This window comes from Podarcis melisellensis, assembly GCF_964234715.1.
Source record: "Podarcis melisellensis genome assembly, chromosome: 3".
NCBI lineage: Eukaryota > Metazoa > Chordata > Lepidosauria > Squamata > Lacertidae > Podarcis > Podarcis melisellensis.
The window spans coordinates 22,046,365-22,059,086 of NC_138530.1; the positions used below are offsets into that span (position 1 = coordinate 22,046,365).

Below are 12,722 nucleotides of genomic sequence, written 5' to 3' on the forward strand. Positions count from 1 at the left end.
GAAGAAAAAGAAGTTTGGGTTGATTAAATTAATAATAATAATAATAATAATAATAATAATAATAATAATAATAATAATAAATTTTATTTATATCCCGCCCTCCCCAGCCGAAGCCGGGCTCAGGGCGGCTAACAACAATAAAACAGTACAAAAGTACAGCACAAACAACACTCTAAAATCATTCATTATAAAATTAATTAAATTCAAGCCACTGGCCACCAGTGGGCCAGAGCTCCGCGAAGATTGCCGAGGGAGGGAGTCAGGCTGTGCCCTGGCCAAAGGCCTGGCGGAACAGCTCTTTCTTGCAGGCCCTGCGGAAAGATGTCAAGTCCTGCAGGGCCCTAGTCTCTTGTGACAGAGTGTTCCACCAGGTCGGAGCCACAGCCGAAAAAGCCCTGGCTCTAGTTGAGGCCAGCCTAACTTCTCTGTGGCCTGGGACCTTCAAGATGTTTTTATTTGAAGACCATAAGTTTCTCTGTGGGACATACCAGGAGAGGCGGTCCCGTAGGTACGAGGGTCCTAGGCCGCACAGGGCTTTAAAGGTTAAAACCAGCACCTTAAACCTGATCCTGTACTCCACTGGGAGCCAGTGCAGCTGGTATAGCACTGGGTGATTGTGATCTCGCAGCGAAGACCTTGTGAGGAGTCTCGCCGCGGCATTGTGCACCCGCTGGAGTTTCTGGGTCAGTCTCAAGGGCAGCCCCACGTAGAGCGAGTTACAATAATCCAGTCTGGAGGTGACCGTCGCGTGGATCACAGTGGCTAGGTCAGGGCGAGAGAGGTAAAGAGCCAACTGCTTAGCTTGGTGGAGATGGAAAAATGTCGCCTTTGTTATAGCTGCAATCTGCGCCTCCATGGAAAGGGAGGTGTCGAAGATTACACCCAAACTTTTAACAGACGGTGCTGGCACTAATTGCGCCCCCACAAGAGATGGGAGTTGCCCCCCCAATCCCATATCATCCCATCCCAGCCACAGGACCTCTGTCTTCGAAGGATTTAGCTTCAACCGGCTCCCACGTAACCATCCAGCCACAGCTTCCAGACATCTGGTCAGTGTGTCTGGGGCCGAGTCAGGATGGCCATCCATCAACAGATAGAGTTGGGTGTCATCGGCATACTGATGGCAACCCAGCCCAAAACTCCGGACAAGCTGGGCGAGGGGGCGCATAAAGATGTTGAAAAGCATCGGGGAGAGTATCGCACCCTGAGGTACTCCACACACCAAGGAGTGGCAAATATTAAACAAATATTCATGACAAAACTTCCATTTAAAACAGACATAGGCAAACTCCCCCCCCAGATGTTTTGGGACTACAACTCCCATCTTCCCTGACCACTGGTCCTCCTAGCTAGGGATGATGGGAGTTGTAGTCGCAAAACATCTGGGGGCCCGAGTTTGCCTATGCATGATTTAAAACATTTCCTTAGTAGCTACATTTCAGTTTATTAGACCTGGAGTGGATTAAACCTTGAAGAATAGCAATGCTCAAATTTTTATGAAGCAATTTTCTATGTGTCCTTGGTATTTTACATTTAAATAGGTATTGAGCAGTATGAAGCCTTGAACCAGGATGGTGTAAAAGGATGTTCGTCTGCCTAGCAGCTGTTTTCATGTGCCTTTAAGGTCCTCTGTGGAAACTTGCCTCTGGAATTCAGAAATAAAAATGGATGCACTCCTCTGTTTTTTGTGGCACATTCTCTTTCCATTCCAAGTATCACTGCATGAGTGGCCCCTTCGTACTTTATATGTTGCTGAAGGCTGTTCTCCTGCTAAATGGGACGAAGGAGGTAGCCCCTGATGTGAAAACAGATGTTGCCAAAACATGTGCCTCAGTTTTTATCCCTGGAACAGAGGAAAAAGTTGGGGAAGTAGAGACCTGAGAACTGGTCCTTGTACATTGGGGCGTATTTATTTTGCAGCTCATGATACAATTTGAAAAGTCCATAAGGGTTTTCAGTTCCAGTGCATTGTTTGCTTTTTGTGTTATAACTGCCCTCGTGTCACCTTCTCTGGAAGCGCAGCTGTTGGTGAATGTGCAGATATGTGCATCCTGGCGCATTATATAAATTCCCAGTGGATCGAAGTAATAGCAAGCAGCATCCCAGTATATATATTGCCTCGGTTGTCAAACACCAGCCTGTACCAATAGAAGGCCAATGGTAGCAGATGATAAAGAGCCCTGTAACTCTTCCTAAAAGGATTACTGAAGAAGCAGATATTGAGAATGGGCTTGAGGGAGCTGATTTTTGAATTACTGTTTGCTACAGAAGACTCACAAGGCAGCATGGCAGAAACACAGGATCTGACAGGAGGTAACAGTTTATTTTAGATCCCTAAACTGTTATGCCATGGTCATAATTTCGTAACAGAAATAAATCTTCAGAACACACATGCGTCTTGGTTTATGTTTCCTTTTCCTATTTAATGTTCAGTGAACTAGGAAACCGGTTTGTGGGTTTTTTGTTGTTTAAAACTGTTTGTTCCTGGTAGTCTATCCATGTATGTTCACCATTTTCTGTTTCCAACTTTTGATGAGGAAACTACAAATCTCAGTTTCAGGGATGGTCTTGTTAGTGTTTTTAGAAAACGATGCTGATGCAGCCTGGATAGCACAGCTGAAAGACGGCACTGTTATTTTTCAAAAAGCCAAGCTGGAGCTTATGACGATTCACAAAAACACATGTGTTCCTTTTCCAAGTAAGCTGAGCAAATAGGGTTTTTATTTACGCATTCGTCAACAAGTTGTCATTTTAGTTATGTTAATTTTTTTAAAAAAATTAAAAAATGGTGCTTAGAATATATTTCTGTTTTGAAAGCCATAGCACTGCACATCTTTGGGCTACTACATGCCCAGTATGTGACTGGGCTTTAGAAACTGGGCCTTGTGAACTTTTGGGATCTCCCCTATTCCCTGTATGTTCTCGACAATCCCTTCTATTTTGGTTTGATATTAAATAAGAGGTTTGCCAGAACCAGATAAAACTCTAAATTCCCCGAGAACCTGGAATTGCGGGGAGCAAATATTTGTAATCTGATTTGGAAACTTAAGCTGGTCCAAAAACGCTGCCGCCAGATTACTGATTTGGGGCCATTTGGAATTTATATAACCCCTGTTTTACAACAGTTACAGTAGTTGCCAGATAGTTTATAGGCCAACTGAAAATTATTTTGTATTCCAAAAATTATTATGTATCCTTCAGTCCTCCATAGTTGGGGTGGGATAAGACTCTGTGGCTATTGCATGAAATTTAATCAGTCTTATTTTCTGAGCTATTACTATCAGTTTCTGCTTTTGCTTCTTGATATTTCTCATGGAATTCATCATGGAATCCCAAAATTCTAAGGTTTGGCAGAATTTAAAGAAGCATCTTTGCCCTTCCATGTGTCATGGTCCATTTTTTTTTTATTTAAGAAAATGTATTTCTCCCTAGACCTTCACATCTTTGGTGACATTTCATTTTCTTGGTTTATATGTAACATTGTATAATAACTGGATGGTTTTGCTTAGAGAGAAGGTATCCTAATGATTAATAATAAGGTCCCAGGTCCCATCCATTCAAAATGCAACATTAAAAACATTGTAAAACAAATTACAGTTGTAAGAATACGGGTCCTTAAATATCTCAAATGTCCAAGACTAGAGTTGAAATTAGAAATTTTAATACCAAATAAATGTATTCATGTTATTAACTCCTGAGATTACTTGTTTTATATATGTGCAAGGATGCCTCTCATGGTAAATAATCAAAGTGCATTTTTGGTGCAGATTATCTTGCTGTTGATCTGCATATTGTATTAGTCAGTCTTCATAATTTTTCATGTTATGGAAAATAAAAGCTGGGTAAAAGTAGGGAGTTTGCTCAGTGAAATGAAGGCTGATTGGAAGGCCGAAGGCTGTGACTAAGCGATGTATCTTCACAGTTAATCCAGAGCCAACAAGCTCTTTCTGTACAAATTGTAGAGGGTCATTCTGCAGGTGGCTGGGTTCGATTCCCTGTAGACTTATTTCTGATCACTGCCAAAAGCTAAGGAACTGGATATTTGGAAAATATTTTCACAGCAGTCTGCAACTTCTTTATTTTATTTTGATGTAGGTCTTTCACTTGCTGCAGTCCTATTTGGAGTCTAAACACAGGGCTAATTCAGACTTTCTGCAAGGCCTGAGAAGCATCATAACTTGTATTGAAGCCAAACTGTGGTTGGCTAAGTGGTAGGTTAAAACTCTTTACCTATAAATGAATTTATCATAGATTAATAATAGGTTGTAGGGTTGAAATAATTTTTTGTATTCCCCCCCTTTCCCTCAGTAAATATGGAGATATGTGTTATAGTCTAATGTCGCTATTGCAAAGCATTTATTTTCTATTGTCATGTCAAAGAAGCTGAAGCTCATTTTTGTGAATCAACTTAAAACAACAACAACATTCAAATACATGTACAAATGTCTATTTTAGAAGTTGGGGGAGTAATGATATATCCAATGCTTTTTTCCTGGGGGGGACGCAGAGGAACGCATACCCCTAAACATTTTGTGAATCTATGTACTTTGATCCATTTACTGTATTTATTTTCCCCAATTTGAACTATAAAATGGGGGGGGGGGGTTGAGTCAAAATGAGAGAACCTCTAAACTTTTTTTTAAAGGAAAAAAAAGCACTGGATGTATCAGTACTTTAAAGTAGCAAATAGATTGAAATATTAATTAGCAAAGCTGACGCTACCAATTATGGAGCGTATTAGCTACGGGACCGCCTCTCCTGGTATGCCCCGCGGAGGACTTTACATTCAGCAAACAATAATGTTTTGGAGGTCCCAGGCCTCAAGGAAGTTGTCCTCAACCAGAGCCAGGGCCTTTTTGGCCCTGGCCCCAGTCTGGTGGAATGTTCTGTCGCAAGAGACCAGGGCTCTGTAGGACTTGACATGTTTCTGCAGGAGCCTGCAAGACGGAGCTATTCCGCCAGGCCTTTGGTCAGGGTCCAGTCTGACTCCCCTCTTTTTACAAGACCTTGCATATAAGCGGCCTCTCTAACTCTTCTCACTGGCTCATACGAATAGCTAAGCCTTGTGAACACTTAATGTTCCCGACCCTTATAGTTATAGTTATAAATTGTGGGTTGCCATCTGATTTATTCTGATTTTAATCTGTATTTCAGTCAATTGCTGGATTTTATGTTTTAATGTATTATAAACTTGAAGGTTAATAATAAACAAATAAATAAATAAATGAATAAATAAATAAATATTATTCACATAACAAAAACTACAATAGAAAGATCAATTTTTTCAAAAGTAGGTGGTCCATGCCCTGGCATTTGATTCTATTATTTAAAAACAACTGACAGTGTTTTTCCTGTTACCAAATTGACCGCACATTCCTGTGCATGTCTGCTCGAAGTAAGTCTTACTGTGTTGAGTGGCACTACCTTCTTAGTAAGGGTTCAGCCACCCTTCTCTTTGTCACAGAATTTATTCCGTTTGCCCTCAGAAAACTCGATTGAAGTTTGTTTCTATTGAGTGGTAAACAGGGTTTTCCTGCGGAAAGCAGTGGGGCAACAAATAAAAACTTCTTGGACTCGTTCCTGGAAAAAATGGGTGAAGTATGGATGAGACCTAAGTGTGTGTGGCATTGCAGACTACGGAAGTATAACTCGCCGAACAGCTAGTTATTGATTAAAATAGATCGATATTCAAGTAATCAATACTTCATTCTACAGAGATATAGTTTAACTGTGAACATAAACCAATTGTCTCTCACTCTTGTTAGGAATTAGAAACACACCAGTCTTGCTCAATAGAACAGGAGTTACCTTTAGTTTAGTAACTCGGAAAAGTATCTCAGTGACTTACTTAGAAGTAGATCTGTGTTTCATTAAGATCTACCACTCCTGCCAAAACACCAAAGGTGTAGTTTATGTGGTAATCATTATATTGGTCCCTACATTCTCTTAAGTGTGTTGCATGACTAATGATGTGTGAAAGTGATGTCAAACAATTAGGTCGTGTCAGTTGTTGATTTTATAATTTCCAGGGATGTTTCCCCTTTCCTTTAAAAATATTTGTCTATTTACTAGGGAGTAGAAAGAAAGAACATCAGGAGCTATTATAATATGTATTCTGATGCATTTTACAAACTTACCACAGATAAAATGCACCAGACAACTAAAACATAAACACAAGGTCATCAAAATAACAAAAGTCACTATGTATATATTTATTTATTCATCGATGAGTTATGACTTAGTGCTTGTACATCAAGCAATTAATGTCCTAGGTTTATTTAAACTTAATTTCAGGGTTTCTATTGAATACTGTCCTAGGTGGATTTATGATTAATGTACAAACATGTGTTTAATTTCTTGCTTAAGTTCCCTTCCACCCCCACCCAAGTACTTACCCTTAAATTGCCTCCAGGTGTCTTGGAGTTAAGGGTTTCCTCTTTGAGTTTCTGTGTTCCTAAGATTAGTTCATCAGTCCATGGAAAGTTGCCTGATTAAGGAATAGTTAGTGGTTCTTCATGGTCTCTTGAGTTCTAGGGAAACGGTAGGGAGGTAGAAATCCTAATAATAATTGATTCCATGGAAATTGGGGAAAGCTGTGTATTGTACAACAGTTCAGACTTTTAGGAGTCTCGATAAATTCTTCCTTGTGCATGTGCAAGCCTTCCAGACCCTGCATATACATTCTATTTCATGCACAGATTTGAGCCATCTGTTTCTATGAATATGCATCGTATGAGGGAGGTTCCTAAATATATAGGGTATTTTGTGAGCAAAAGGACAATATTTGGAAACAGAATTTTTGTCACATTTTTGTACAAGGGCATAAATACCTAGCCTAACTCTTAAGGTCATCTCCTGACGCCTTCTCCCAATGATGAGGAATGAATAGCTACTAAAGACAGGATATTTTTAGTGGTAGCACCCTAGTCGTTGGATGCCCTCCACAGAGAGGCTCTCCTGGCGCCCACACTGTTATGTATTCAGTGGTCTGTGTTTGCCTGAGTTTGGACTAAGGATTCTGAGCTTGGGTCCTGATTTGATACATGATATCCAATCACAGAACATTTCAGGATTTGGGCCTCTGCCATTGGCCCTTAAACTCTGAGTCAGCTTGGAAGTTTAGACAGCCAATCACGTTGGGAGTGGGAGTGGCCCAGGCCTTCAGAAATGTATATAAGCAGTTGCTTTGCCCCTGTTGTCCAGTTCTGTTAGTTCAATAAAGGTTCTTGCTGTTATCACTGTGTCGTGCTTCGTGGGAACCCACCTGCACTTCACACACTCTGGTCTTTTTAGCACCAGGTGAAGACCTTTTTAGTCTTTCACACTTTTAAGAAATTGTTTAGTATTCCGAGATCTCTTAAACTGTTATCCTCTGCTGTTTTTATTCTGGTTTTGTATTGTAAGGTTTAAATACTATTTTAGATTTTAGGTATTACTCTGTTTTATAATTTAATTCTTTGTTATAAACCACCCAGAGAACTTTGATTGTTGGACAGTGTAAAAGTGGGACAAGTAAGAAGAAAAATGTTTTATTTTGAATAGAGCATGACTTGACTGTAGGAAGTAGTTCAGCTATAGGTTGTGTGGCATTTTTCATTGTAAAATTTGGTAGATCATCCTCGGATTATTTAGAAATGTAGGCATTGGCTGGTTACATACATTTTATGTGAGCAGGACCTGACAGGGTTAGGGTTAAGATCCTGCTAATGGGTTGTTGGTTTAAGGGGCAATTTTAAAGTATTTTAAAGCCATTTAACTTATGCCAATGACTTTGTTTCTAGGCAAAATCCTTGCTTGGTGACTAGATCAACATATCTCGATATACTTATTCTGCTGAATAATTACCTAGGGAAATCCAAAATAAAAGGTGAGTTTGAGCTAAAGTATCGCTTTCTTGCCAGTAAGAGAAAGAGAGCTGTACTCCAGGTGATATCAAGCTAAGCCATATTCTGTGTAGATCTATTGAAATAAATTGACTTAATTTACTTAAGATGCATTGCAATCATAGACCTGATCCAGCAAGTGGTTCTTATGTTCTTTGGTTATCATATTCTTAAAACGATTTTCAGCCAATGTACTGGTTAATGTGACATGCCAAGTTTTAAACTATGACTTACTGATACAGTGCAACCTTGCAAGCTTCCAGGGAGATGCTTCCAGTTGCTTCGCTCTTCCCTTTTACTCCTGGGCTGAGCTGAGACAAAGTTTGGCCTAGCACAGAGCTTTCCAAACTGTGTGTCACGACAGGAAAGGGGCTAGTTTAACCTCCAGTTTGCTAGTAAAACTGAATTAACATGTCACGAAATGATGTGTGTCTAAAAAGAGTGTCATCAACACGAAATGTTTGGAAAGCTCTGGCTTAGCATGTCATATGATCCTGGGCTTGTGCTTATGCTCTCTCCTCACTCGCCACAAAGTCTAGTGATGTGAGAGTCCAAAAGAGTCTAAAACAGAAGAATGAGACTGCATGCATTTTTTCATCAGTAATTCATAAATACCTTAACAAGTTCTCCACTACACAGGCATGCTATCATTAAAAGTGGCGTTCAGTCTTTTTCTTATCTAAGACAAATATCTTTTCCAGTTTTCATTGTTAATTAGAATGCATGGTTCTTATAACTCATTTTCTGCCAAATGCAATAAATATGTTTCAGCTGTATTTCTGTTTTGCTTTAACCCCAAATATGTTTTTTGTGATCTTTTGCTGAAAATGGTAGTGAACTGTTTATTTAAATGATAAGCCGGTCGTAAGTTGTACATCATTTTAATAATGTATTTGTGTCATACTTGCTCTTTAAAAAAGTTGAATATTCCTTAAAGAAGCATTCTCACAGTCATAAATACTGAGACTAGCGATGAAAAATAGCCTAAAATGCTGGTATATGTGCACACTAATTAAAACTAAGGGGCAGAAACAAATATCAGAGCTGGTGCTGATGTAATGTTAATTTTCTTTACTTAAATCTCTGAGAAGTATGATCAAAATAAGAGTATAGAAACATGGGCAGAAAGTATACACTTGCCAGGGTTGTGGGTTTCGAGGTCCATGTTGGGCAAAAGATTCCTGGATTGCAAAGGGTTGGACTAGATCAGGCTTCCTCAACCTCAGCCCTCCAGATGTTTAGAGACTACAATTCCCATCATCCCTGACCACTGGTCCTGCTAGCTAGGGCTCATGGGAGCTGTAGGCCAAAAACATCTGGAGGGCTGAGATTGAGGAAGCCTGGACTAGATGATCGCCGTGATCCCTTCCAACTCTGTGATTATATGATGTAATCAGGCTACATTTAACAAAATTCACCTGAATATTATTTTTATTACATCATACATTTTCTGTGCAGATAGGTACGGTCAGTTTTTAGTGCAGGAGGCCAGCTCTCCAAATACTTTTACCTTTGTGGGAAGAGAAGGGTGACAGGTTTTCTTTTTTAACCATTTCTTTAAAGTGGTGACTGTTGCTGTCATGTCTGAGGACAAAATGTACATCTTAAGTCAATTTAAACAGCTTCCTCTTTCCACTCTCACTCCATTGTCATGATTTTTTCCCTTTTCACCATTTCCTTTCAAACGTGAGGGAAGTATGAAATAAGCTCTCAGCTTCGCATTTTATCCTATGTACGACATAGTCTCTCCCCCTCTTTTATGTGGTTTTGAACAAAGATGAAGCAGCCACCATGTTGTAGAAAGCTGTGCTCTTAGCTGAATATTCCATGCCTCCCACCAGTTCCCTGGTCAGCGAAGAGAATCCTTGCACATGAGGTGCTTGTATACAGTGCACTGGAGTATGTGTGGATTGGGAGCGTCAGTGGATTGTGGCGCTGATCAAACTAGCTTTAGAAGAGAACCAGAATGAGGCATTTCATGGCCAAACTAGACACTGCATGCAAGATCTCCTGACATCTTTTTTTTTAACCTTTAAAAGCAGTTGCAGGAAGGAGAATTAAATTAGATTGAGGAAACAGTGTTGGGGAGAGGTGTTGGCCCCCTTCCCCATTTTCCTAATCAAAACTTTCCTTCACCAGAATCTTCAAGGGAAAAGATGGGTACCTATATCCACTTCCTGGAAGTTAATAACAGCTTTGAGGGGGCAATATATTTTTTGGGGGGGATGTTTCGTTGTTAAGATAAAATACTGACTAGACACAGACAGGTGGTCTGAGGAGAGGCTAAATCTGTTGGTTTGAACACAGATAGTTTTCCCTCCAGCTTCTCATTCTTTGTTATGGTTGGAATATTTAAATACCATCTGATACACAAAGAAGTATGATTGTAATTTGGTATACTGGTTGACTGGTTATTTCATTCTGCAGGTCTGTATTACTTCACACCTACCCACCCCCCAGTTACTTACCTGGTTTTTTTGGTGCCTACACACTTTTGTATGCAACATACAAAATACAAGATAAGCAACAATTGAGGGGTCAATTTTGATTTGAAAAATAACGCAGGGAGGCTAATGTTAAATCAGTGCCATGGCCCCAAACCAATTTGGACCCTTATTGGTTCCCCTTCGATTCTGAAATAGACATCAAGAAAGCCAGTTGTGGAACGCTCACATCTTATTTAGTTTGGTTTCAGACACCTTTGTAAAAGCAGTCAGCAAGGGAAGAAGACAAGGTGGAGAAAATGCTGCAGCCCAGGGGTTGCCAACATTTTTTTTACTAGTGGGCATATTCTGAATTTTGAGAAAGTGCTGAGAGCTCATCACAAAATGAACTGGGTGTGGCGTAACACACAACTGGAGACAATCTTATGCTTGCCATGGGAAGTCAGCTAAGTCTTGCTGGTCCTGGTTATGGAGATCTCTCTCTCTCTCTCTCTCTCTCTGTCTCTCTCTCTCTCTCTCACACACACACAGAGAGAGAGAGAGAGAGAGAGAGAGAGAGAGAGAGAGAGAGAGAGAGAGAGAGATGCCATTCCTGTCTAAGCAGCAACAGAAAGCATTCCTCAATACCAGGAAGAAATATACAAGGAAGCCATGTCACTCTCATTTCATCAAAATCACTTAAAAGGTACCTGCACATTTTGCCCCACAATTTTATTTATAGGAAGGCTAGAGGCTTCCTTTTTTATTATTTAATGGAAGCTCAGAGTGTGGGTCACCTGTCTAGGCGCACCACTGAAAGCCTTCACAGCAATTTTGAGGGCTGTGGCACTAACCCTCTGTTGCTTAGGGTGTGGGGGGTGCATCTGTCAATCTTTGCTCAAGGATCTTCTTCCCCCACCTATAACTTCACACCTACTTTCTAAATTTCCTGTGCCCCATACTTGCGGAACCACAACTTTAATCTACTTTGCCATCTTTTCTTTCAATGTGGAGTTTCCTCCACTTGGATCCTCTTTAAAGAAAACCGAGCATCTAGCAGCTTCTTCCTTAATGGGAGTTTCCTCTCTCCAGTCTCATGTTTAAGCCCCTCTAGCCTTTTGGCTCCAAAGAACAGATTTGGAACGCAAAGTGGAGAATGTTCTATCCCAAGCACCCACACACTCTTGGCTACCAAAGAAAAGAGGACAGCCGGAGTATATATTTCATCTCTTTTTATAACCGTACCCATTTTTATATAGTGATATAATAGCCAGTACTATATAACTGCTGAGCCTTCTAGGTTGAACTCCCTTGGGAGTAGATGACAGCGGGCAGATTATTTAAAAACAAAGAATCGGCCCCTGTAGCCAGTGAATCCAGCTGGTCGAAGTTCTCTGTCAGTTGATATTGAACATAAGACATCGGTGTATTTTTACACGGAATCATGCGTGCTTCTTTAAGTTGGTTGGGCCTTTGGAAGTTTGTGGCGCAATTTGAGCTAACTTGGCAGTACGAAGTTGACTAGGTTTGTGGACAGTGACCATTTTTACATTAGTTTGAGCATTTCATTCCTCATGCCAGGCACTGCTTGTTTTTACAGACGTTGAGCATGACTAGCGGGTTATGACATTGCTGCTTTTCCCATCCTGCAAAGCACATGTTTTTAGAACATGAGTGGCCATCTTCTAAGCGCCACAGGCAGTTAAAGCCTGTGGCTTCCTGCACAGCAGCAGAGAGCATATGTACGCATCAGCAGCTTAAAACGCTAGGTTATTTCCATTAGTGCATTTCAAGTCACATTTTTACATTGCTGTACACAATGTGGGCAGGGGGCGGTGTCTGCACCCAGTGCCCATTGCCCAATTTGCTTCCCCACACCTGCAACCAGATTCCTGTTTCAAATGTACACACCTCAGCTTAACCATGATTTGTGTTTTCAAATTGGATGGGAGCCGTTTTAAGGAAAAGCTGGTCAAACAGAAGTATTTTTCGTTAAGCAGCAGGAAACACATGGATTGTGGCTAACACCATGTTTGTTTCATGATTGATTGATTTAATGCATCTTTATACCACCTTTTCCTACAAGGAGCTCGAGTTGGCATGCATGGTACTTTCCCCCACCCTGTTTAATTAATGCCCAAACAACTTTGTGAGACAGGTTAGGCTGAGGGGCAGTGATTGGCCCAAGATCACCCACTCAGTGACCTTCATGGCCAACTGGGCATTTGAACTCAGTTCCTTGTCCAACACTACACCACACACACTGGTTCTCAATAGGTGTTTGGCTGTGAGAGTACACTGGAGCTGGAATAAACAATAATGTGCACACAGCCATAGAGTTGAGCAAACATTCTTCCCTGCCTTTCCTATCAGTCCTCTTGCCCATGGGGGCTTCTGTACAGCAGCGGTGGGCAGA

General features: G+C 40.7%; 1 protein-coding gene across 4 annotated transcripts in view; it reads left to right on the forward strand.

Moving 5' to 3' along the window:
* The window catches only part of THADA (THADA armadillo repeat containing), a 153,453-nt gene that overhangs the window by 108,395 nt on the left and 32,336 nt on the right, over nucleotides 1–12,722 (forward strand). For all 4 annotated transcript variants that reach the window (XM_081903640.1, XM_081903637.1, XM_081903638.1 and 1 more), the window contains exons 30-31: nucleotides 4,096–4,211; nucleotides 7,782–7,867. In XM_081903640.1, coding sequence (XP_081759766.1) covers nucleotides 4,096–4,211; nucleotides 7,782–7,867 — 202 coding nt within the window. The remainder of the gene's footprint in view (nucleotides 1–4,095; nucleotides 4,212–7,781; nucleotides 7,868–12,722) is intronic.